This window comes from Thamnophis sirtalis, unplaced genomic scaffold, assembly GCF_051295495.1.
Source record: "Thamnophis sirtalis isolate CommonGarterSnake01/CBP01778 unplaced genomic scaffold, rThaSir2_p1.2 scaffold_8, whole genome shotgun sequence".
NCBI lineage: Eukaryota > Metazoa > Chordata > Lepidosauria > Squamata > Natricidae > Thamnophis > Thamnophis sirtalis.
In genome coordinates, this window is record NW_028261388.1 from 62370129 (window position 1) to 62397160 (window position 27032).

General features: G+C 40.6%; 2 protein-coding genes across 4 annotated transcripts in view; both read left to right on the plus strand.

Moving 5' to 3' along the window:
• Positions 1 to 283: 283 nt before the first annotated feature.
• On the plus strand, positions 284 to 11708 carry LOC106545301 (uncharacterized). Of its 2 annotated transcripts, XM_087721791.1 has the most exons (6): positions 284 to 1389; positions 3727 to 3852; positions 4055 to 4264; positions 8689 to 8728; positions 9889 to 9989; positions 11212 to 11708. In XM_087721791.1, the coding sequence occupies exons 1-6, from the start codon at positions 1321 to 1323 to the stop codon at positions 11434 to 11436; spliced, it is 771 nt and encodes a 256-aa protein (XP_087577917.1). In that variant the 5' UTR covers positions 284 to 1320; the 3' UTR covers positions 11437 to 11708. The 2 variants fall into 2 exon arrangements, with proteins under 2 accessions (XP_087577917.1, XP_087577918.1); XM_087721792.1 differs by lacking the exon at positions 3727 to 3852.
• A 1465-nt stretch (positions 11709 to 13173) lies between these two features.
• SRPX (sushi repeat containing protein X-linked) overlaps positions 13174 to 27032 on the plus strand; it is a 209135-nt gene continuing 195276 nt past the window's right edge. Inside the window, exon 1 of one of the 2 annotated variants that reach the window (XM_087721794.1) lies at positions 13174 to 13678. In XM_087721794.1, the coding sequence (XP_087577920.1) occupies positions 13609 to 13678 (70 nt within the window). In that variant the 5' untranslated portion in view covers positions 13174 to 13608. The remainder of the gene's footprint in view (positions 13679 to 27032) is intronic. The other variant, XM_087721795.1, reaches the window with a different exon arrangement.

The following is a 27032-nucleotide window of genomic DNA, read 5'->3' on the forward strand; positions in this document are numbered from 1 at the left end:
ATGTGGCCAAACTGCTATTAAGATAAGTCACTTTAATAGCAGTAGACTTAGCAGTAGACTTATATACCGCTTCATAGGCCTTTCAGGCCTCTCTAAGCGGTTTACAGAGAGTCAGCATATTGCCCCCAACAATCTGGGTCCTCATTTTACCCTACCTCGGAAGGATGGAAGGCTGAGTCAACCCTGAGCCGGTGAGATTTGAACCGCTGACCTGCTGATCTAGCAGTAGCCTGCAGTGCTGCATTTAACCACTGCGCCACCTTGGCTCTTAAAGATGCTTTAAGATGCATTACTCCAGTAACTTATAAACTGTTGTGTATTTTTAAGTGATTGGAAGAGGTCCAAACAAAATAATGTATCTGTATTTCAATCTTATGAATATTTGATTATAAACTGAAATTACTGTAAAGAAAACAAGTTGTATCTCTGTTTTGTTTTTATTAGTATTCTTAGAAAATGTTGTTTACCATGTCTTAATATAATGACTAGAAGTGTTTCCAAGATGTACGCCATTTTATATTTATAGTTTTTCTACTTTTGTGATATAGAGGTTTTGCATAGATTGTAGCAATGATGCTTTTTGCATTATAGTTGATGGTGATGATGTTATCCATTCAGTCGAGTCTGCTCTTGGCGATTCTATGCACCAGGTCTTTCCATACCTTCCAATCTTGTGCTATTTCTTTCATTTTTTCTATACTCTGGCTGTTGTCAGTTTTGATGTTTATAGTTAAATAACGTCTTATATTAAGGCACAGCCTCATTTGCTGTATGAAATAAGAATTGTTAGCTCAAATTATTTATTCCTCCTTTTTCTCAATATTTTGTCAGAATTGCTAATAATAAAATAGCAAAGAAAGCTCTGTTCTGCATTCAAACCAGAGTCTCTTCTGCATAAAATAAATAATTACATCTTTAAATAATTTTTGAGTTTCAGGTGATGCATAATGCATAGTATGAGTAATCAGTAGGCCCCAAATTTTATTTTGTTTGTTAATACAGTAAATAAAAGTGGAACTTTATTAAATTTAAGACAATATCATATTAGTATTAGTATGGGTAGTAGTCTATCCATAAAATAGATCATGGTATTTAAATTACCCTTCTGTTTGTTATAATCAATATATAATCTTGCCTTTTGTCATTTGGCAAAATGGAAATCGAATCAAGTAACTTGAGTAAGACTTCATACAAATCATCTGTTGCAAGGAACAGAAAACTATCCTGAGATGTTGAAAATGTTTGAATGGGCAGGAAAGATTTTGAATTTATGCTTAAAATAAAGAAATATTCTATGGGAGATCATTACCTGCATCATTAATGGATCAACTTGAGATGTTTGCTGTGGGAAAAATTGAGACTTCTCTCCAGTTGCTGGCATGTCAGAAGGTAACTACATTCCTCTAATCTAAGAATGTGAAGTGCAAATATTTTCTGACATCTTTCTCTTACCTTTTATCAAATATTCTATCCTCTCCTTTTTGTAAAAAAAATCTGATTCAGGATAATTGGATTTAAATTGTTAAATAACAAAAGGGGAGGGGGATTAAATAGTTGATTAGTTTAGGTACTCATTCTTATGAATAGAATGAGCACATTTCTAATTTTCCAGGATTATGGAATTTGGAAATGTAATTAAAATTTGAGAAGATGATAAAAAAACTAAAAGGTGGCCTTTTTAAAATTAATTGAGGACAAAGATTTGATGCTCACTGGGTGTGAGTATACACTGGGTGTGAAGATACAATGTCCATTGACTTAGAACTTTTGATTGAAAATTGTTATTTTGTCATTCTCTAGCAGATAAACACCTGGGATAATTTTTCTTTATATATTAGACATTGCAACTAAGCTGCCCCTGTTTTGCAAAGGTTACTTATCAATTAAAATCTTTATGAATTAATATAATTGTCTTTAGTAAAATACTGGAAAAATGACACAATACAGTTATAACTGATTTGGGAAAACAGGTGTATTCAGAAGTAGAATCAATCTTATTGGCAAGTTTATAGAAGATTGGAAAAATGCCTTATAATAATTTTATATATCAAACACCACAGCTTTAGTTTACTCAATTTAAAATAAACTTTAAATAATTAATACACCATTTAATCTCAGTAAAACACTAATTTTAAATCAACATAATATCAACATAAATTGAAATTTTGTTTTTGAAACTTTTCAGAATATTTCTATGCAATATGGAGAAAGTGCTTATACTAATCAGGATTTCCTATATATAGGAAATTGTCTTTCCAATCAAATCCAGGGTGTTTTCTAGTGTTCCTGCTTTGGACTTAATAGTTCAAGACATTTTTATTAATGCAAAGTTTGTGGGACTTTTTATATTTTTAAGATCTCATAGAGATCTTTAAAACTATTTCAATAAGTTTGTTCAGACTGAAATCATATCATACAGTATTGGTAAATGAAAGTATTTATTATAATGATAATTCCCACTAAGTTTAGCGAGAAATTACTTCAATTGCTCTCCTTGCTCTCCTTGCTCTCCCTGTCCCCCTCCCCTCTGCCTCCTTCCCTTACCCTCTTCCTTCCTCTCCCACTCCTCCCCCCACCCTTGCAGCCCTTGCTTATTTTTCCATTTGTGACCTCGCTCTCATGGTGAAACTTCAGTGCATGAGGAGAAGAGTGTTTTTGTTTATCAACTGATTTATTGCAGGGCCTGGCACTGATTAACACAAGAAATGTTCAGTAGCCCAAGAGCACCTAGATGGCTTCCATGCCTAAAAGAGGATTAGAACATATACTATATTGCCAAAAGTATTCGCTCACCTGCCTTTACTCACATATGAACTTACTGTAAGTGACATCCCATTCCTAATCCATAGGATTCAATATGACGTCGGTCCACCCTTTGCAGCTATAACAGCTTCAACTCTTCTGGGAAGGTTATCCACAAGGTTTAGGAGTGTGTTTATGGGAATTTTTGACCATTCTTCCAGAAGCACATTTGTGAGGTCACACACTGATGTTGGACGAGTTTATGTGGCCTACCACTTCATGGCTGAGTTGCTGTCATTCCCAAACACTTCCATGTTCTTATAATACAGCTGACAGTTGACTGGAATATTTAGGAGCGAGGAAATTTCACAACTGGATTTGTTGCACAGGTGGCATCCTATCACTGTTCCACGCTAGAATTCACTGAGCTCCTGAGAGCGATCCAATCTTTCATAAATGTTTGTAAAAACAGTCTGCATGCCTAGATACTTGATTTTATACACCTGTGGCCATGGAAGTGATTAGAACACCTGATTCTGATTATTTGGATGGGTGAGCGAATACTTTTGGCAATATAGTGTACGTCTCCTCATTCCTTATTCAGCATCTTAACCACTATCTCATGTCAGCTGCCAAATGAATTTTATTTATGATTAGCATAATTTTCAAATAGAACTTTTTAACATTTACTACATTTTCAATATTTTAATGAAGTTGCAAAATGAGATACTTGGAAGTAATCTGCATTCTGGGCGAGAATTAATTTACTTTCTTTTGAGGTCCTTGGTTTTGCCAGCTTTCAGTTCAACTGTTCAGAAGTTCATAGAATTTCTTTATAACCAAAATTGTTCTTGTCTTTAAATATCTTTAAATCACTAAGTGTAAATTACATTATTTGACCTACAATACTGCAGTGCAACTATACTTATAGAAAGTTTTGTTCATTCTGATGTACATCTAATGTCTGTCTTAAAAACATTACAGTTTCAACAGTCATGTGATGAGGAAGATAGAAGTGATAGTCATAATACCGAAGAACAAGTAGAACAAGAACAAAAAGAAAAACATCAACAAAAAAAGAAATGCTATCTGTCTCATTACTCACTTAATGTTAGTTACATTGTTGAATTGCCAATCTTCCCCACCTTTGGGGGTGGGGGAGAGAGAAATGAAGCTCTTATTGTCTCTTTCTAAAAATTCTTTAAATGGCAAAATTCTATTTTGCAGTGTCTGCAATGTGAAAGTTTGATGTGGAAATAAGAAGCTTTGATTTCATAAACTTAGGAATAAAATGTCTGTCTTCATATCAAAGGATCAAAAAATGCCTGATGAGGAAGCGACTTATACTAGCAGTGATGATGACCATGAAAAAGTCCATGATGAAAACAAAGATTGTGAAAAAGAAGAGAAAGAACCAGATGCAGCAGAATATTATGAAGATCAAGCTCTCGATGAGGAGGAACAAAGCAGTCTACTATGTGAAAATGAAGAAAAGAACCTTACAACTGTGGAAACAACAGAGGTAAATATTTTGTTCATTTTCAGTACTGAATTTCTTTGGAATTATAACAGCTACCTTTTCGAAGAATAATATAGACCACAGTGTAAGATATTGTTATTAAGGTGACCAGACGTCCCGCTTTCAGCGGGACAGGGACACTTTTCTACAATTTGTACTGCATCTCGCGGTGTTCTTAAAAAGTCCTGATTTTTTTTAAGAATGGGCGCGGGGGTTGGGGCAGGAACTTACACGGCGCAGCCGGCGTCTTTGACATGTTTGGGGACCTCGCAAGGCCTTTGCAAGGCCTCCAGACTTGCCCAAGATGCCAGGCCTCCAAAAAGAACAGGGGTGGGGGCGGGAACTTACACGGCGTGGCCAGTGTCTTTGACATGTTTTGCGGCGGCCACACTCGGTCCCCAAGTCATCCCGTGCCGCGTTCTGCTTTTTCTCCCGAAAGCGATGGTGGGATCTCAGGGGCTATTATTTCCTAGTGCGGGCCAGGGACACTGAGTGGGTTGCTCGCATCGGGACTGAAGGGACTTTTTAATATTGGAGAGGGAGGTGGTTGCGGGAAATGAGTACATCACGATGAAGCCTACCCTAAGCTTGCACAAGTTGCAGCTGCTTTGTTAGAAGAAGAAGAGGGGCTTGGCTCTTGCCCTCATCTTCCTTCCTTCTCCCGTGATTATGTCCGGGCTTATGCCCACAAAGCATTTCTTCCTTCCTGTCCCCAACTGTTAAATGTGTTTGTATATTGTTTTTAATTTGGGGTGGGGGAGCTCCCAGGCAATTAAAATGTGGGTATAATTGGAATGAAACCCTGAATTGTCGAAATAAAATCCTCTGATGAACTCTAGCAAATTATGAAGACGGAGACTTGCAGGGTGCGAAAATTCCAGGTTGGCAAGGCGGCAGCATACAGCAAACTCTTTTAAAGATTGCTGGTGCTTACTGGTCATTTTTAACTCAAATATAGTAAGGTGGTCTTAACATATCGCATGAACAGCAGGTTCGCGGCAATATTATATGCCTGAGAATTGGAATACATGACATTAAGTTTAGAATTGTTTTATTTAGTTATGCAACTAAGTATATTTCCCACTGGTAATTTATAATGTCTTCTAGAGTCATCCCATTATAAATTTGAAAGATCAGTAATGAGTATGGGTTTATATTTCTTCAAAATTGGGTAGATGGCCCTGAAGGCTTATAATTCATTAGTGAGGAAATGAACTTAATCTTTGAGCTTTAATCCTCCCTTCATTCAAAAGCTCAAAGCAATGAACTTTGAACTCCCTTCTAATTTTCTCTGCAACAACCACCCTGCAGGGTAGGTTGGAATGAAAGAAAGTTAATGGGGCTGCTAACAGAGGCTAGAGATTCTCAAATATTTGAAGGGATACAAGTAGTGTAACCTGAGGCTCTAAATGTAAACTTTTACTAAACCAGAGAATTATGAACAATAATTCTCAATGATTCTGAATTACGAACAATAATTCTCAATAATACTGAAAAATGATATCAGAGAATGTTTTCAGATTCCTGTTTGGTTTTCATTAGGGACATAGTCTTTCAACAATGCCATGATTTTATCCTTTATTTTAGGTTATTCTTAGCTCAGGTTGTAAGTGTTTTTAGCTTATTAATAATGGTATGCTAAAATGCTATGCACACATTCATAGAAAATCATTAAAAATGATGTTTTCTTTATAGTGCTATTGTTTAATCACTACTTTTAAGCTTTCTTTGACGGAAATAATTATATTGATTGATGGAAGGCTAAGAAATGGATAACAGATCCAATATACAGAGTTTTATTTTTTGGCCCTAAAAATATTGTCACTGAGGATAATAGAAATTTCTTCATCATTGCTATTGGCCTCAAGTAGCAAATAATTAAACATGGTTTTTAGTGTACTTAGTTAGTCATCTGCTTTTTAACATTACATGGTATCAGTTTCAAGAATACATGCATTCCTGAAAACTTGTAACAAACTTGTTGAAGGGCCTATGAAATATTTTCTAGTTTAATGTAGAATAAGTATTCTTAATAAAAGAAAAAGTCATTTTTATTTAATCAATTGCATTCCTTTTTATAATGACATTAATTAACTAAACTGGAAATAAATCTATGTTTTGCTAGAGTTTTAAAATTAAAAAACCTTACATTTTGTTGCTATTATTTTAATCAGAGTTTTGCCAAGTGAAATTATATAATGGTTCCTCATGTCTCTGTAATTTTCTAAGTTTCATCCAGAAGTACCACAGAATCTGGCATTTTCAGCAGAATGATGCTAATGCTAATAAAATATCCTGATTTTTGGTGAAAGGATGGAAGGAGGAAGGAAGGAAGGAGGAAGAGAGATCTAAAGAGCAGAAAGACAGAAGATAGATAGGCAAGAGGAAGGAAGGAAGGCGAAAGAATGGAAAGGGAGGAAGGCTAGAAGGAAGGAAGAGGGAAGGAAGGAAGGAAGGTGAAAGGAGGAAGGAAGGAAGAGGTACTTCCACTTGTAGGCCTGGGACTGAATGCAGAAGGAGTCTCTCCATAGGATCAGCTGCTCCTCTGATCATGGTCTATGAAAATGTTACTGCCTGCCTGATGCAAATTTAGACAGATGGTTCTTTGGGCTGCCCCTGAAATCCCCCCTTTATTCCTCCCCCTGTAGAATTCAGCCCCCTGAGTTTTGCCTTTGAGGGGCATGTGTGGTTATGGTGGATGGCAGTGTCAGCTGGAGGTTGAGAGGAGATTGGGAGCTTTTGTCCGCCTGTGGAGTTCTCCCCATGGACAGGATGGGATGTTGGCATGAAAGGGATCCGGGCACAATCTCACCTGTTCCAAGTAAAGTTGCCTTTTGCAATTGGCTACCGGTAATCCTCGACTTACGACCAGGATTGATCCCCCAATTTCTGTTGCTAGGGGAAACGTTTGTTAAATGATTTTTGCCTCATTTTGCGATCTTTTATTGCCACGTTAAGTGAATCATGATGGTTGTTAAGTCTGGAACATGGCTGTTTAGTGACCAAAGTTACAATGGCATTGAAAAAAGTGACTGATTACCATTTTTCACACTTAGCGACCATTTTCACACTTAGCGACTGTTGCAGCATCTTCATGGTCACGCGATCAAAATTTTGATGTTTGGCAACAGATTTCGTATTTAGGATGGTTTCAGTGTCCTGGGGTCATGTAATTGCTTTTTGTGACCTTTTGACAAAGTCAAATGGGGAAACCAGATTCACTTATGTTACTAACTTATCAGCTGCAGTTATTCACTTAAGAACTGTGGCAAGAAAGGTGGTATAATGGGCTTAATGACCAAAGTTACAATGGCATTGAAAAAAGTGACTGATGACCATTTTTCACACTTAGCGACCATTTTCACACTTAGCGACTGTTGCAGCATTCTCATGGTCACGTGATCAAAATTTTGATGTTTGCCAACAGTTACAATTTATATTTGTAAATTGTAGTTATGTTGAAATAAAAAAATATTACAATACTATTTTTGCGTTGTATGAAAATTTTTGTTGCTCTGTATAAAAATTTTAATCAAGCCCCCCCCCCCCCCCCCCCCGGTCAAAGGTGTCCCTCTTTACCAATCTGAAAATCTGGTCACCTTAATTGTTATCCTTTTACTTCATGAGAAGATTCATGATACAAAAGTTGTAATTTGTATTTAAATAAAATTGCTAATACTTATTTCTAAATCTTCTAACTAATTATTTACTTAGTTGCCCATATTTAAATTTCTATAAACTTCAGCATGAATCTAATTCGTAAGGATTTCTTATCTACAGTCTTATGGGCTCCTATGAACTCTTTTTTCTCTTCCCCCATTTATAGATAGGCTTGAATTTCCAACATTGTATAAATTACTAGGATTAGCTATCCACTTTTCACTGTTTGGTTGTGGATTGTGGAGACACTCTTCAGCCTGAGTTCTAACCACCCTTTAGCCAATGTTTAGCCTAGATTTTCCAGCATATGGTTTTCAATCAATTTAACATAAACTTCTATGAAAAGGAATACATAACTGTTGTGATAATATTAAAAGTGGTAAGGGTGTAGTGCAAAACGGTATAACTGGAAAAATGCTAAAATACATATTTGACTTCGACATAAAATACTGTGCAACTTGCGTAATGTATGAAAATTGTATCTTTGAAGGTTGAAAGAATGCTGTTATCATTTCCATTTTCAAAGGGAAAGGTAGCTAAAGAGAATGCAAAGACTACCCAAGAAATAGTTTGTTAATTATGCCTGTGCTGTAAGAGATTCCTGCATGGAAGATACAAAAAATGATAATTGGCAAAATTAGCAAGTCCAATGCAGCTTTAAACTGAGCAGGGGATAGTGTGATTGATGTGTTTATGTACTTATGTACAGTAAAAAACATAAATTTACAAATTCTTGGAGGTATTTTGCTTGTTTTTTTTTCTTTTAGAAAGATAAACTTATTCCAGATAATAGCACAGTTAAACAAGGTAAGAGACAATTCACTTTTCTCTTTTTAATTTTCATTCTTTCATTTTTCTTTCATTTTGTTTTATTAGAAATATTGATTAGTTCTGTTCAAAAGATATTGTTTCTATAAGCATTCTGCTCAAAATGTCTGTTTCTAGAAGTATTCACAGCTCTTTCCAGGTTGATAATGGTTATATCAGCCTCTTCTGTGAAAGTTTCTGCTGTTCCAATTTAATAGTAAAGCTTTCATAATTTTCTGATACAGTCACAGCAGTTGCATTCAGATGAGAAAGTGTGATGTCTACTGTCAAAGAATAGTTCAAGATCTTAGTGGAAAGGCTATTTGTAGTATTCTTCATTTTTTGTAGGCATTCCCTGTCATCTATTGCGTCTAAGCTTTTTAGCAAATATTTGATATGCCCACTCAATATAAAACCCACATAAAACTCCTTAGTCATAAGCATCTGATCTCCAAGTGAAAAGCAAATCAAAACTAGTAGACTAAAAATCCATATAATAAAATAAAAATTCTTGAGGTTTGAATGTAGAATTTGTGCTTTACTAAATACCTACCGTATTTTTCAGACTATAATATGCACCTTTTTCCCACCAAAAAGATACTTACACTGAATACAGCATTTTTGGCGTCCTGAAACCCTGCCCCCTTCACAAAAATGGACGTGCATAGACTTTGGGAGGCCTGCAAAGTACTCCTGGGGGCTGGGGAACAGCAAAAATGAGTGAAAAATGTGCCATTTTTGGCCCGTTTTTGCCCTCCCCCCCCCAGCCTTTAGGAGCATTCTACAAGCCTCCCAAAGCAGATGCATCCAAAGGGTCTGTTTTTCTGAAAAACAGGTCATTTTTAGGATGTTTTGGCTCCCCCCCAGCCCCCAGGAGCACTCTACAAGCCTCACAAAGCATATGCATGCCCTTTCTTTGCTGAAAAACAGGCCATTTTTTTGCTCATTTGGGGGGGGGGCAGCCTCCCAGGAGCACTTTGCAGGCCTCTCAAACTCTCTGCATGTCCTGTTTTTCACAAAAATTTACCTCTTCAACATCTTGGTGCGTCTTATAGTCCAAAAATACGGTAATTAGCTAAATAGTTCACCACTTGAAAATTGTGACTGAAGCAACTTGAACATATTTTAAAATAGTGGCTGATTTATTGTATTATTTTTAGCATGTGAGAATGCTGAGATCCATACAGAGAATAATTCTTCACAAGCAACTACAGACAATCAAGATAGAATATCTGGAAGACTACTTGATAAGGCAAAAAGGGTAAAACTAAGATATGATCATTTGCAACAATATAAAAAAGGAAAAATTATTCCATATTTGACTTATACATATTTGGAGCTGCATAATGGCCTACCCGCCCCATTTCATTTGTATTTTTCAGATAATTATATGTTTTTTAGTTATGATCTAGATTTATATTAATTTCAGTAGATTTTTGCTAATTGTTTAGTATGCTAATTTGTATTTGAGCACAATGTTCTTAAATATGGTTGGCTACTCTCCTTGCTATTTTTATGAATCAAGATCTAGACCCTCTTTGGTATAATAGGAAACAAAGAAAAATACTGTGTTACTTTTGTAATACTATTTATTTTAGTTTGCAGAGGTGGGAGTGCTATACATTTCAATTAGTGTGTTCTCCTCTGGTTTTTGCTTCCATCAGCAGAAGGATGAAGGTTAACTCTATCCAAATGTTTTAGCTCATTTATTACAATAATGTTCTGATTTTCCAATAAAAAACATTGGAATTGAAATATGCAGTTTCCGTAATACAGTATGACAAATGTATGCTCTGTCCATGCATGTTTGAAAAAAATTAAATTTAAAAATTTAACCAGGTTGTATAAACAATACAACCTGGTTGTATCACACATGAATTTCTAAGATACTTGGGCCTTTCACAATTTTTTACAAAGTGCTCAAGATTTCTATAGCCAAGTTATTTTCTAACTTCGGCATTTTGAATGGAAGGAAATTAAAGAATTTAACCAAATTAGAAAACAATGGATAGGATAATTTAACAATAGAAAGAGCTACAAGAGCTAGTTTGAAAGCTAAGTAAGCTGCTGTGACATAATTCTATTTATGCTAGCAAAATATTTTGCACTCTATTTGAACATTGTAAATAAAACATCTGTTACCAATTATAATGTGGTTGCATAAGTTTGTTACAATAATTCATTGGGAACTTTAGTCATTTATCCTACTTCTGCTGGCTTTAATAGTAGTTACAAGGCTAAAATCTGAAATATAGTGCAAGTTTATTTGAAAATAAGTCCTTGGAATTCAATGGAATGTTCTTTAGAATATATGAACCAAACTGTAGATATAATATATTCTTAATTCATACTATTTCAAAATAGTATGTATAAAGTCTACAGGCTGCCTTCTTTTTAACTATTTTATATAGTATTTCTTTATATTATTCATTTGTTTCAGCGTTGTTTATTACATACTTTGTTGTTTTCTTTTTATGTTTCAGTTTTCTTTTTTTAAAAGAAGGTCTATGAAGCAGAAAAACGCACACAGTTGTGATGAAAGCAAACTGGAAAACCTACCTCAAAGCGAACAGGATACAGAAAATCAAGCCAATGTATCTGCTGAAATGTGTAAAGATGAAAACCAGAACCATACTGGGAAAAATCAAAGGGGATCACCATCAATATATCAGAACAGAAAATCTTCCTCTACATGTGTAATTCTTTAGTAAGGAAATTATAAGGCTTGCATATATGTGAGATCTTACAAGCAGATATTGCAGTTTATACATGGAAACAATAATGGCATCTATGTAAAGATTACATTTTTTTTCATAAAATTTAGCATTTGGGGACTGATCTAGATTAACTTGGACCAACCTTCCAATATTTATTTGTATTCATAATTTTACTATTGCAGTAAAATGAGAAATAGTCTTATTGATTTGTTGTGGCCTTAACTTTCAGTGATTTTAATAAAATATATTTTTGTACATCAGAAGTTGGAATAAGGACTGTGGCCTTTTTGCCCTAAAAAGGTACGACTGCATGTGCACTCTTTTGGTTAGAAGTAGGCAGAGGAATATCTAAGGAAAGTGTTTGTTCTTTGTAGTCTTACCTTTAGAAGGAAACTTTTGCAAACATTAAACCTTAAGATAATTTAGCATATTTTTACTAAAATATTGGATATTAAATTAATGTGTAAGTAACAGTTTATATGATGCAGTGAAAATATTTTAACTCTTGATATCACATTAACATGATGGAGCTTTGTTCCATTATGAATTACTGTACACTGATTTGGTTGTCTCTGTAATCTGGAAATTTAAAACAGAATACTGGTACATGCCTTTGAAGGCAATAGTCAAAAGCACAGGATTCCCTTATTATACAGTCTTAGATACAATCTGTTTTGGAACTTTTTCCATTCAAATCCATTGCACTACACAGTCCTAATTTGTATAAGATAGGCTTACAAATATCCCAGCAAGAGTGTTTTCACATATGGGGTAACTTCTCAAGATGCTGATTCATTTTCTGCCTGATGGCTTCATCTGTTCAAGGCATGGAGAAACTGTCAAACAAGGATTTTGTGCAAGGAACCAGAAATGCTGCCTTCTTCAATTGCCTGTCTGATGAATGAATGATGACTGGGTTCCAAGGGACAGGACAACCCTCTTCTTTACATCAACTAGCCTGCAAAGGCAAATGAATTGTCTGTGGAGATTCTCAGTCATCCAGATCATAATTGTCTCAAAAGTGATTTTCCAAAGAGAACTGGGACTTTTTTTTTCTCTAAGAAAGAAGAAAATGTTTTGCTTCTCATCCAAAAAGCTTCATCGGTTCTGGCAGGAGGGTGGGATTTATGGAAGTAAAATATCCTTCCAGTCTCCACTTTCCCCCACCCCACCCCAATCCTGCAGAACTATTCCTTCCATTGCCGCCACCATCCTGGCAGAATTGTTGAAGCTTCTTGGATAAAAAGTGAAATGACTTTTTCTTCAAGGAAAAAACAGTCCAGTTGCCTTTTGAAAAAGCACCTTTAAAATAACTGGATCTGGTTTTTCTCCCCTGGCTTATCTAATCAGTGCCCTCTTTTTCACAATGGCAATTTAGATATTCTGGAGGTTAAAAGTATGCTTCCAGTGTTGTTCTCCAGTAAAGGTGCCAAAGAGAAGCACACTATAATGTTCTTCTTGTGAACATTGTAGATGGTGGTCTATTCTTTACTGCCTCAGTTCTGGAATGTGCACCTTACCGGAACGACAATAGAGAGGATTCAAAAGTAAACATTCTGCTGTTGTCCCAAGACGGTCAAAGTAGACAGAGCTGAGGTTTGCAGTCTCTGTTGTCTGCCCAGGCTGTAACCGCGGAAGGTTGGAAGAGTTGTCGGAGGAGGAGCCCCGAGACAGACTGCGCTTCAGTTTCCTACTAACTTCATGGAGGTCTCCAGCTTTTTCCAACCATTCCCTCTACAGCCTCTCTTCGGGAATTAACGAGTCAGCAAGGGAAAGGAGGAAAAAAAGTGTATTTGGAATTGCGTGGTGAAGATTTTATTAAACCTTTGTGTGAAATCAGAAAAAACGCCCACACAAAGTGCGAACAGGCGCTAGTCCCTCTGGGAGAACGGGTTGGAAGCAAGTTTCGTGTACCCTCGGAAGGCACCTACGGCGTCTCTCCTCAATCTCCGTAATTCTATCCAGGGTGTTGGGAGGGGGGCGTGAAAAGGGAGGATTCCAGTGCGCTTCGCCAGCGGGAAGAGGAGGCAAGGGTGGAGTTTCCACAGAGCGCCCCACGGCTTGCTTGGCGAAGAGCTCTATCTCTCCCCGTCCCACTGTTCCTGCCTTTCACTCGGACGAGCCTTGGAATAGCGAGGACCCAACTTCTCAGCCGCGAGGGTCATGGCGGGGACTTCGTTATACTTGGTAGTTCTGCTGGCGATGGGCTCGCGCTTCAGCCTCGCGTACCAAGGTAGGAGTATGTCTGGGGACGACAGGGGAGGGGAGGGAAGGGGAGGAGGCTCCCGCGGTCCGAAAAGGAATTCTCGAGACTGTGAAATAGTTACCGCGCTTCGACCGCGGCCACTTCTGGAATGTGGAAGCGCTTTTGTAATAGTGAGGCGTCTGCTCGGGGGGAAAAAAAGCACCCATCGTGGGATTGTCATACTCTAGCATTGGGAGCATCTGATATTTCCGGAGAGAAAGAAGGCATCGTTCGTAGAAGGGGCTTGGAAACATTCTAAATCCCTGGAAGATATTTTTATAAATATAAACACTCCTGATGTGTAGGTCAATTAGTGAGCCAAATTGGCATTAGCGCAACGCGAGGATAGCAAGCGCTGGGTCTTTTCAGTGGTCAGTACTACAAGGATGCCAGCCCTGGTAAACCATATGCAAATACAGTTGGCCAACCAGGAGAATACAGTGCTGGCTATTGTTGGTTGAATGAGACATAGGTGGGTCCCTTTTCTCCAGCAGCATTCACATTTCCGTCTATAAGAGAGAGAGTGTTAAAATATTGGGAATATATATATATATATATATGCTCAACAGTTAGTCATGATCTATGCCTGTAACTCATCTTATGTTTCTGCACTTAATCTTGAAAGCCATGAGGGTGTGTGTTCTCAGTGGAATATTGTTGCTGTACTATGAATACAGTAAAGTAACATTACGTGGTGTTCACATAGACTGTGAATTTATATTTTAAATCTCGTCTCAGAAAATTAATTTGCTATACCGGGTGTTGGCAACCTGCGGCTCCCTGTCCCATCACTTGCTGCCCCCCCCCTCACCCTCCCCTTCCTCTTCTGGTCTGAGACGGTAAGGGCAGCAGCGGGATGGAGAAGCAGCCAGGGCTGATTCTCCAGCACTTCACTCTTGTGGAGCTTCTTTTGGCCCTTGTTGGTGCTGGGTATGCTTCATGCCTTGCCATGTCCCCTCCCCCCTGCATGAACTGGAGGTCGCTGGAGGCTTAGTGCAGTACCTGCCTTCGCACCACATTTGTGCATAAGGCAGCCTTCACTTCCTGCCACTTTGGATTGGAGCTTGTGCCCTTTGCGCTTGGCCAAAGAGTTGCCCGGGGGTGTGTGTGTGATGACGTGACAAGGTGATAGCCAGAGCCTTAGTGCAGGAGAGAAGCCATGTCCTTTTGCTTCCTATTAAGACTCTCCTTAAGCAAGCAGCCAGCCACTCCATGTGTGCGTGAGAGAGCGAGAGCGGAAGAGCTGCCAGGGGGATGACATGGCAAGGTGATGGCTGGAGCCTTAGTCCAGGAGAGAAGCCATGTTCTTTTGCATCTTGTTAAACCCTCAAACGAGCATCCAGCTGCCCTGTGCATGCATGTACACACACACAAGAGAGAGCGAGAGAGCGCAACACACAAACACATGCACAGAGATACAGGGAGGGGGAGAGAGAGAGGAAGATAGGGAGAGGGGGAGAGAGAAGGGGAGAGGAGGTAAGAAAGAGAAGGAGAAAGAGAGATGGGAGAAAGAGAAAGAGATGAGAGGGGGAGGAAGGGGGAGAGAGGAAGAAAGAGAGTTGGGAAGAGGGAGGGAAAGAAAGAGATGAGAGGGAGGGAGAAATAGTTGGGGGAGAGGGAGGGAGAGAGAAAGAAAGAAAGAAATGGGAGGGAGAGGGAGAGAGAGAGGTACCTGTTTCCCATAGAAAAGAAAACCTAAAGAGCCACAAAACCTGGGTAGGTGTGGCTGGGGGCTGTCATGTGACTTGGTGAGAGTAACTGACATTGAGTTAGCCACGCCCACCCAGATTTGGTGGCTACTGGTGTTTTGTTTTCTGTGGGAAACGGATCCAAATGGCTCTTCGAGTGTTGCAGACCCTTGCGCTATACTATCATGTCTTGTATGTCATAATGATGCATACAAGCATGTTATCATGCAGAGAACTACGCTAATTCATGTGTATGTGTGAGAGACTGCCATATATTGAACATTCACAATTCCATTGCTTCTTCATTCAGTATAGTTGTAGCATTTTGATAAAAAAGCTTTCCACTGCCATAGCAGAATCTCTAAGCATAATCTATGAGATATCTTTCAGAACCAGCTCCATGCCCAACCTATGGTCTTTAGCCATGGTCATCCCTATCTTCAAAAAAGGAGACCCCAGCCTAGTTGAAAATTACAGACCAATATGACTATGTTGTGTCACCTGCAAAGTTATGGAATCAATCATTAACCAATCGATTACCTAGAGGCAAACAACCTCTCTAATAAGCAGTTTCAGAAAAAAATTGTCCTGTAATCTGCAACTCCTACACTGCAGAAAAATTTGAACTTCACAACTCAACCAAGGTAAAGCAATAGACATAATTTACATAGACTTCTGCAAAGCCTTTGATTCAATGGTGCATGACAAATTAAAACTAAGCTCTTATGGCATTTCCGGATCCCTACATAAATGGATAGCTGCGTTCCTATCAAACAGGCAACAAATAGTCAAAATAGGGAGAGCCCTATCAAACCCTGCATCAGTTAACAGTGGTGTCCCCCCAAGGCAACGTCTTAGGAACCACACTCTTTATACTTTACAGAAATGACCTTTGCGATCATCTCAAAAGCAGCTGCGTCCTCTTTGCTGATGACGTAAAACTATTCAACACCACCAAAAATGCTGTTGCCCTTCAAAACGACCTTGACTATGTATCTAAATGGTCAAACAATTGGCAACTCCAAATCTCAACCAACAAATGCTTTGTCTTACATATTGGCAAAAAAAAAAAATCAGAACACCAAATATAAGCTAGGCAGATACAATCTCGTAGATGACCCCCACTCTGTCAAGGACCTTGGAGTACTCATATCAAATGATCTAAGCACCAGAGCTCACTGTAACAGCATTGCCGAAAAGGCATTAAGAATTGTTAACCTAATCTTGTGAAGCAGCTTCTCTGGTAATATTGTACTGTAAACTAGGACATACAGCTTCATTTGCAATAATACACGAGCACACAATAGATACAAACTCAAGGTAAACTGCTCCAGTTTATCTTGCAGAAAATGCTACTTCAGCAACAGAGCGGTCAATGCCTGGAATGCACTACTTGACTGTTGTTACATCCTCAAACCCCCATAACTTTAACCTTAAACTGTCTACTATTGACCTCACCCTCATTCCTAAGAGGTCAGTAGGGGTGTGCATAAGTGCACCAGTATGCCTAATGTCCTTGTCCCACTGTCCTCATTTATTTGTCCCCATTTCCTGTGTTCTTATTCATGTTTATTCTTATTCCTGTTATCTTGTACATGAGTGACAAACTAAATAAATAAAATAAAATAAATAATAAAGAATTGTTTCAGATGTGTCTGAATAGATTACTGTAATATAAATGTATATAAAGTAATTACTGAATGAAAGCTATTAACATTTTTAAGATCACAATAATAATAACAAAATTCCTATCAAGTCATAATCTTGCAGAGTGAATTTAATAAAATCAATGTAACGTCACTTTTATTCTATGCAGCTAATATTAAAAGTACAGGTCATCCCTGACTTATGACCACAATTGAACCCAAAATTTATGTTGCTGAGTTTTGTCCCATTTTGTGACCTTTCTTGCCATAGTTGTTAAGTGAATCATCACAGTTGTTAAATTAGTAACATGGTTGTTAAGTGAATTTGGTTTCCCATTGACTTTTCTTGTCAGAAGATTGCAAAAGTTGATCACATGACCCCAGGACACTGCAACTGTCATAAATATTACTCAATTGCCAAACATCTGAATTTTGATCACATGACCATGGGGATGCTTCAACAGTCATGTGAAAAACAGTGATAAATCACTTTTTCAGTGCTATTGTAGTTTTGAATGGTCACTAAACAAACTGTGTAAGTCGGGGACTACCTGTATATACACAGAGGATTTTTTAGTAATCTTAAAAATTGTCCTTCACTCAAGAAGGCTTCAGTGTAACCTTAACCTGTGTAAAATGTTAAAACAATACTGGTATTAAATCTAGTTCCAACAAAACTGAATGGAAAGATGAACAAGGTAATACAATAAGTACTGTGTTTTCTAAAAATGCTAAACTCATTCTGTCAAGTTCTGTAATTATGAATCTGTTTCTGGTTTCACTGCTGATCAGTCAGCATCTCTTACCAATAGCCAGGATTACATCAAATCCTTCTTTGTTATTGATCTGAGCATATGTTATATAAATCTGGCACAAACTCCAAACCCCATGCTGTAGCTTCTGCAGGAAGATGAAAGGCTTACTGGGGACTTGATTTAACACTTTTTTTTAAAAAAAAGAAGGAAGAAGAGGAGGAGGGGGAGGAGGAAAGACAGAACATCAAACTCTAGCATAAACTTTAATTTTAAATAAACCTCAAGGCATTTTCAGGAAATAAGAGGATTTGGAGACAGAAGCACAGTGATTCATTTAGAAATCCAAGAGTTGGAGAAGACATACTGTATAAGATGCCGCAAAGTATAACTTAGCTTTTGGGGAGGAAAACGAGGGGGGGGGGAAATCTGCCTCTGCCTCCCAGCAATTTGCCATTAAGTATCCAAAGTTTTTCCCATTTAGCCAAATCCACATTATAACCAAAAATTTTCACCCAGGCAGCCATAGTTTCTTTGATATGTTCTTCCTCAAATTTATATTCCAGCAAAATTTTATACAGCAGTTTGATCAACCTGTCTTCTGTCTGTATCAGAAGTTTATCTAATATTGTGAAGTCTTTGACAATACTTTCCTTTTTTCTATCCTGTGCAAACCTTGATTGTATCTGTAAATAAGACCACCATTCTAGTTGTACCCCTTGTGATGCCAATTCTAGTCTAGTTTTTATCTCCCCCTGTCTATTCAATTTTTTCCATGTTAATTAAATTTGGATGTATGTATGCTTCCATCCTAGATAATCAAATGGGTTCCACCACAAAACCGCGGTAGACAAAAGCGCGCTCGCCGAAAGCGCGTACGTGACGTCATCACAGCGCGACGAAAACATCGCGCTGTGATCGATAAATGTAAAAATAAAGCGAAAACCTTATCCTAACCCCCCCAAACCTAACCCTAAACCTAACCCTTAACCTAACCCTAAATCTAACCCTAAACCTAACCGTTAACGTAACGCTAAACCTAACGCTAACCCTTAACCTAACGCTAAACGTAACCCTAACGCTCTAAATCTAACCCTAACCCTTAACCTAACCCTAACCCTAACCCTAAACCTAACCCTTACCTTTATGTGAATCAGCTTGCTTTAATTTTATTTTTATTTCAATTTTTAATTTTTTTCGTCGCGCTGTGATGATGTCAAATGCGCGCTTTCGTCGAGCGTGCTTTTGTGGACCGCGGTTTTGACGGGTCACGAGTCAAATGGGTATTTCAATATAGTGGTCGTGTTTAATTTTGTTCCATACTAATAACAAGGACTGTCTGATGTAGTGTCTATAAAAATATTTATGTGCAGATCCTTTTTCATACCATAGGAAGGCATGCCATCCTGCTTGGAGGTCATGACCTTCCAATTTAAGTAATCTTTTATTTCTTAACATTATCCATTCTTTTAACCATGTTAGAATGGCCACAGTATAATAAAGTTCCCAATCCGGTATGCCAAATCCTCCTTTTTCCTTAGCATCATGATATATACTGTTTGTGTTACATTTCAGACTATACTTGTACAGATGTCAGGGTTTCAAATAGCATCCAAAATTAAATCAGAGTCCAAGGCAAAGTATTGCTCAAAGTTCCAATTTATTAAGAGAGCCATGTTGGCACATCTGGGAAAACCCGAATCTGAAAGCTTCTCAGTTTTCCCCACAGCTGAAAGTTCACGACCTTGCCCCCACACCTACAAGTCCATCACATGGTCCAATCTTCCACTGCCATGCTGGCAGTTCCACCCATCCAGTTCCAGTCAGGTGCAGAGGTGACCTTGGCTTTCTAGAAAGGAATTTTATTTTGGCTACATAGCATTTAACTTTGTACCATTCCCCCCTCCCGTTTTCCCACAATAGAAATGGCATAGTACAATAATAGAAAGTGTGACAGGCCAGAGATCCAAAAGGAATATGGCTGCAGGCCTGACAGTCCTCAGAAGAAAAGCATTTCCTGAAAAGCGAATAATGTAGAGGTTAACATAAGCAGAACTAACCACCTCCCCCTCTCAGGGGGGCCCTTTGACTTATCGGGAAATCTATCATGGAATTGTTTTACTAACTTATCAGCTTTTATATTCCAAGTTTTTACCCAAGTAGCTTTGGACAAAGGGTACCCCTTCCAAATGCACTAAATATTGCAAGCAACCTCTATACAACCTAGAGTCTAAAATTTTCTTCACTTCATAGTGTGTTTCTCCTTCTCTCTCTACTGGGGAAGGGGGAGTGGATGGTCTTAGGCTGAACCCAATCACTGGCTTCAGTAAGCTGCAATGAAAGCCTGAGTGAATTTTCCCTAGAATTCGGGGCAGACTGAGCTGAACTGGGTTAATTATTTTCACTATTGGGAATGGACCTAGAAATTTTGGGTCTAATTTCTTGCTAGGTGCTTTTAACTTTATGTATTTGGTAGACAAGAAAACTTTATCCCCCCCACATGGAAGGGGGGTGGCATGAGTGGTGTTTATCAGCTTGTTTCTTGTACTCTTCTGCTGCTTCCACCAGAGCTTTTTTTGTATTTTCCCACCCCATTTTAAGAGCGTCCATCCATTCAGTCAGAGACATGGAAGAGGGTGGTTCCCTGGGCAGTTCAGGCATGGGAACAAATTCCATGCCACTGGTAACTTGAAAAGGAGTTAATCCAGTGCTGCTGTGGACAGTGTTGTTGTATACGACGTCAGCGAAAGGCAGCAAATCCGACCAGTTGTCTTGCTGGTAATCCACATAACAATTGATGTATTGCTCCATCATTGCATTGGCTTTTTTAGCTGCCCAGTTCGTACTTGGATGAAAAGCCGAGTTAAGTCCTTGTGTGGACCCAATGGACCTCAGGAACTCTCTCCAGAACTTGGCGGTCAACTGAGCTCCATGGTCTGAGATGATCCTCCTGGGTACTGTGTGCAGGCAGTAAATGTGTTTAACAAACATTTTCGCGAACAACTTTGCAGATGGTATTCCTGAGCAAGCAATGAAGTGGGTTTGCTTGGAAAATAAGTCAATGACTGTTTAAATTACTTTATTACCACCACTGCCTGGAGCTCGATGGTGAAGTCCATTGCAATCCCTACCCATGGTCGGCTGGGGTTGGCCACCCATTGCAGTAATCTGGGGGCTTGCCTGGCAGTATCTTCATGGTTGCACAAGTAGCCCAGCTTTTTACGTAGTCTTCAACTTCAGCTTTCCCTTTTGGCCACCAAAATTGATGCCTGGTGAGGTGGAGCATTTTTAGGAATCCAAAGTGGCCTCCTAACTTCGCGTCGTGGCTTTACTGTATTTCCAGTCTCAAGTTAGCGGGAACATACAGTTTGCATCCTTTCTAGGCTAAGCCATCTCTCATCATCAGTGACATGCAGTCAGGGGTGGCAGAGGAGGCAGAGCCTCACCACTGTCATCATGAAAAGAAAAAAAATTAAAAGGAAAAAGGCTGAGGTAGTTGCTGCCCGAGTCACAATGGATGACTCTGCTTAGTGCTTAACTGTTTAAAAAAACCTCTTAAAAAGTGCCCTCTACAGGAGGAGGCGAGAGAACCACGTGCCTCATTTAGTCTATCTTTATGATCACTTGAGCAGAGTTAAGCAAGGGTTAAAAGCCGAGAAATTCCTTATGTAGATTAGGCACGTGGTTCTCTCGCCTCCTCCTGTAGAGGGCACTTTTTTAAGAGGCTTTTTTTAAACAGTTAAGCAGAGCCATCCATTGGAGACTGGCAGCAGCTAATCCAGCCTGACTTCAGCAGCTCTTGCCTTTTTCTTTTTACATTTTTACATTTTCATCATGGCAGAAAAAAGCAGAGTTGAAATCCTCTGTAACACAGCTGGAAAAGGTATGTGGGTCAGAGGGAGGGGGGATGAATTCAAAATTAATGTAATTTGTAAGTAATTGTATTATTGTAAGTAATTTGTGTGTGTGTGTGTGTGTGTTTTATCCGCCTCTGCTGGCGCGCGGGCTGGCACTTTATTTTTTATGTGGGACATAGCGGCCGGCAGGGCTTTTGGACATAGCAGCAGGGCTTTTGGACATAGCAGCAGGCCAGGGCTTTTGGACATAGTGGCAGGGCGGCTTTTGCCTCTAGTGCCGGGGCGGCAGGGCGGCTTTGGTTCTATCCAGCATTGATTCTTTGAAGCTATGGCGGACACAGCGCCAGGGTGGCAGGGCAGCTTTTGCCTCTTGAAAGCTCTTGAAAACTGCTGTGGGCAAAAGAAAGCGCTTTAATCAATGAGGTGCCGGGAGAGAGGAGAGAATGCTCAGGCATCCTGACGATGAGCAGTGACATGCAGTGAAGTTTATGGCTGGTGACGCAGTCCTCTCCCCCAGCACCCCACTGACTAAAGCGCATCCTTTCGCCCGCCTGAGCTCTGCTGTGGGCAAAAGAAAGTGCTTTAATCAGTGGGGTGCTGGGGGAGAGGACTGCGTCACCAGCCATAAACTTCACTGCATGTCACTGCTCATCGTCAGGATGTCCTTGTTGTCGTTGAGCCAGGGGTTTGCCTAAGGTGACCAGATTTTCAGATTGGTAAAGAGGGACACCTTTGACGGGGGGGGGGGGGGGGCTTGATTAAAAATTTTATACGGAGCAACAAAAATTTTCATACAACACAAAAATAGTATTGTATTTTTTTTTATTTCAACATAACTACAATTTACAAATATAAATTGTATAGGGGGGAGGAAATGGGGATTTTATAGTATCCTTCCCCTGGAGTGGGGAGGGAATGGAAATTTTGCAGTCGAAGGTGGACCGGTCTGTCATGATGGCAAACGGCTGTGGTGTTGGCGCTTGGATGGGGAGGAGGAGGAGGAGGAAGAAGAACTGGGAAGCATCGGCACGGCCTCCGCCGTTGCCAATCACGCCCGTCCCCTCTCAAAAGGATTCGGCTTTATTTTGGTGCTCGCCGGCCCTGAAGGAGCGGGATGAGCAGTGAGCAGAGCCTTGTTTAAAAGCAATGACGGCCGTGGCCGCTTGTTTGCTCTGCCGCTCTTGCGTGGAGGAGGCAGAGGGGTGGGAGGGGCACAAAGGAATCAGTGCGGCAGCGCGGCAGCGCAGCAGCGTGGCAGCGGCAGTGCTGGGAAGGTGCAGCAGCCAGTCCTCAGTGAGGAACGGCCCTCCGCATTGTAATCCCAAGACATTCGCGTGAGTGAAAACCTGTTGCTGGACCCCCGCTTCTCTGCCTCCTACCCCGCAGCTCCCCTACGTGGGACCCCCGTCAGCCCCCACCCACAAACCGCTTCCTCCCCATCTCCCCCTTTCTCCACCACCCCTTCTTGAAAAGAGAGGAGGCGAGGGCGGAGATGTGATGCGCTCCCCACGGCCTTGCCCCTTCCTCTTTGTCCACCTTCCCATGCTCTTAGCCACAGCAGGACCCATGTTGCATGGCCTCTAGGCTCTCTCTCCAAGCTCCCTTTGGAATAAGCGCCCGTCCAGGGAACCCCACCGCCCGATCGCTTTTCTCTCCCCCCCCCCACTTCCCAGCATCGGGAGCCCCGTTTGGGGCCGGGGAACAAAGGCCGCGGAGGGAGGAAGCGGGGTGGTTGGAAGGGGAAAAAGAGAGGAAGGCAGGCAGCAGGGAGAAGAAGAGAGGATTGGAGCTGCACAAGGGCGTGCGGGGGCCAGAGGAGAAGCCGGGCCATCCACCAGGCTCCCTCCCCGGGCCATTCACCTGCTCAGCCGCGCTCTGGCTCTTCGCTTGGCGAGGGGGCGCTGGCTGCCCAGGTGCAGGAGACAGAGGGAGGCTGGGGCTGTCTGGCCGGCTGCCATTGGCTGGAGGAACCCCGAGCGCCGGGCAGGGGAGTCTCCAGACCGTTCGGCACTCTGCACGTGCTCAGAGGGCGCCCTCTGCTCATTGTGGCTTCACGGCGTTCCCGAATGCTCAGGGCGGGGAGGCGGAGGAAGAAAGCGGGTCGAGTGCCGCCTTCCTTCCCTAGTCCCTTCCTCGACAGCTTCCCGGGCCAAGTTAAAGCAGGGTTGAGGGTGGGAGGGCAAACCCCGGGATTACGCGGGTCGTCGGAATGCGGCTGTTCTCTCCGCTTCGGCCGTGCGCTGCCCCCGGAGCCCAAGGGTGGGCGGGCTGGTGAGTGGGCGCCTTTCTCGCACACAGGGAAGGGGAGGGGGCAGCGGCGGCGGCTGTTTCACTAACCCTGCGCGGAGCAACAGCCCGGAGCTTCTGCCACCGGTGGCGGCGCCTGTGCTGCGGTGGGAAGCAACCACGCCTCGCGGACTCGCAAAGGGCTCTGTGCTTTCTATCTATGGCCGTGTGGCTGGTCTGCCTGGAGGAAAGAGGCAGCTGCGACCCAAGGAGCTGGCGGTGACAGCGGCCAGCTTGAGGGGCACTGGCGGGAGACACAGGCAAACTCTGCAAAGGGGGAGAAGGAGAGGAGGGCCGTCTCCTCCTCCCCCCAGCCGCCCTACTGGGTACAAAGGCTAGTGGAGGAGGCGGGGCGGGGGGGAAAGCCAGACCGCAGTCTCCCTAGGGAAGGCCTTCCCTTGCTAAAGGCCGTGAAGCCTCCCGATTCCCACCAGTTACTCACCAGCAGCAAAAGCAAACGGCTGGAGTCCAGGCCAATCAGTGAGCAGCAGGCTGAGCTGGCTTAGATTTTTAGTGTAGAATAGATGGGGGAACGGAATGAGTGAGCTAGCAGCAGCTGATGGGCAGGGGAGGCGGGGAGCAAGCGCCAAAATAAAGCGGGGTCTTTTGAGAACGGCCCGGGATGCGGGGAAAATTATGAAAAGGCGTGCCTGTCCCGCCAGATGCGGGATGTCTGGTCACCTTAGGTTTGCCGGCAGTGCCGATTTCATTACTGCGGTCAGCTTATCCTGGCTGTGGGTAGGCAGACAATTAGTCTGGCCTCTGGTGGTGACTTGGGCCACCTTTTGGTGGGAAGGGGGAAGGATGGGGTGAACAACTTCTTCACTTTTACTGTTGTATTGCGGTTTTGTAGATAAGGCATCTGCCAGCAAGTTCTTCTCTGCGGGGATGTGCGTCAGTTCGAAATTGAACCTTCAGAAGTATTGTCCCCAGTGAACTTGCTTTGGGGACAGTTTTCTGGGGCTTTTGAGGGCTTTGAGGTTTTTTATGGTCAGTCTAGACCTTGAATGGCGCATCCCCCCCTTCCAGGAAATGTCTCCAAATGAGTAGGGCCCACCTGGCCGCATATGTGGAAACCTTTGGGAAAGGTGTATTTTTGAGGTTTGACGGCGAATAACACCACTTTTTTTGGAATAGTACTGTGCCATTTACTTATTTCATGCCTTCTTTAAAAGAACAATATTATTTTGCCTGAAGATTTCAATTTTTTAATAGGATTAGACAGTTGGGATATTTACTTCAAATACTCCACTTTATTACTAATTGGTTCATTTTTCCTCTGAAGAAATAATTTACTGCACTTACTGTGGTTTTAGTGGGATAACTGCTGCACATTGTAAAGCAAGGAGAATATCTGGAAGATCATTGTGAAAATGATTGTGGAAACTCCTTGGAAATTTTAGTTGTTTCTTACCCTGAAATTGTACATTGGATTAATGAAAAGGAGTACTATTACAACTATGTGGTCAACCTATTGTATAGACAGTGGTCCTGAATTGATAGCTGTATTGCCATGCTAATTTTAGGATATTTTAAGCTGTATTAAAGTCAGTTGTTGTAATGTATGGGTGACCTTGAGAGAATGAGGAGAACAGATGCTGCCTAGGAAACAATCAGACAAGTGTAGGAGGGGCCCCCAGTGAATTAATGGTCAGAGAAAGAATCTTAGAAAGGACACACCCTAATTGTTAAATGGTTAAAAGTGGAACTGAAGTTTGTATATTCATAGTCACATATCCTGTCTGGTTTACCCAGGAAAACTGACAATTATTTTGCCGAAGAACTGAAACTTGTTAATAAATTAATATTATAAATACAGTAAAAGGCTTTTGAGGGATCTATGGGGAATTGAAGACAGCTCTGCAAAAGCAGATCTGATGTCCACAGCAGAGACCAGGGAACCAGTGAGTAGACCAATTCCTTGGAACGTCTCCAGATAAGGAGATGACAGGAGATTGCCTACAAGTGCTCTGGATGGCTACTTCTTATGAGGAGACTGCAGACAGCAATTTTCAATGGGTTACACGCTGGGAAATGATGAGATCAGCCATATTGTTCACAAACAAAGAACAAAATGTTTACTAACTTCACATTCTAATTACTTTCAGAAATTGCCTCTTAAGTATTTTAAAACTATTAAAGCTGACAAGAATGACAAGTTTGAAAAGTCTTCAATGGGTGAATTTATCTTCAACTGTAAACAAATTAATTAAAAACTTAAAAACATAAAGAATTTGAAATAAACAATAACAAGCTAAATAAGTGTTTGGTCCAAAAAGTCTCTCTCTTCCTCTCTCTCTCGCCACCCCTCCCTTTTCTCTTTCTCTTTCCCTCTCCCTTTTCCCTTTTCCCTTAAGTATGAGATAACCAAAGTAATTTTTAATGCAAACTTTAATTATTTAACAGGAAAGAAAGTACTAAAAGTGGGGGTTTAACAAAACATTTATAGTTCTTTTTTTTTTGAAGGGAATTTTTTTTAATTGAAAATTTTAAAAAAGCTTTTACAAATATTTACCTCCACACCCCCACCCTCCCCACCCAAACCCAACCTCCCCCAACCTCCCCCCCCCGACTTCCCAGAGCAAATACAGGGTATAAATCTTTAACAAACATATTCTAAGATAAATTAAAAGAAAGTTAGTATCATCTTTCATTTGTGCTTTAACTCCTCTTTTGTTAGGTTAACTGTAAACAGATTATCTCATTCCTCGCTTTTTCAGCCGTAAACTATCTGGAATTTCTTAGTCCTGTTTTTATTTTGAATATAGTCAATCCATCTTCTCCACTCCCTTTTATATTTCTCATCTGAGTGATCCTTAAGATATGCTGATATTTTAGCCATCTCTGCTAAATTTGTTACTTTTAATGTCCATTCTTGAATAGTAGGCAAATCTTCCTTCTTCCAGTATTGCGCCACCAACAGTCTTGCTGCCGTTATTAAGTACAAAATCTCTATAACAGTACAATCAGTAGTTATACCTAGCAAGAATAACTGAGGGATAAACTTTATCCTCTTTTAAAAAATATTTTGCATAATCCACCATATTTTTATCCAGAATGCTTTAACCTTTTTACAAGTCCACCATATATGGTAATATGTAGCATCAACATAA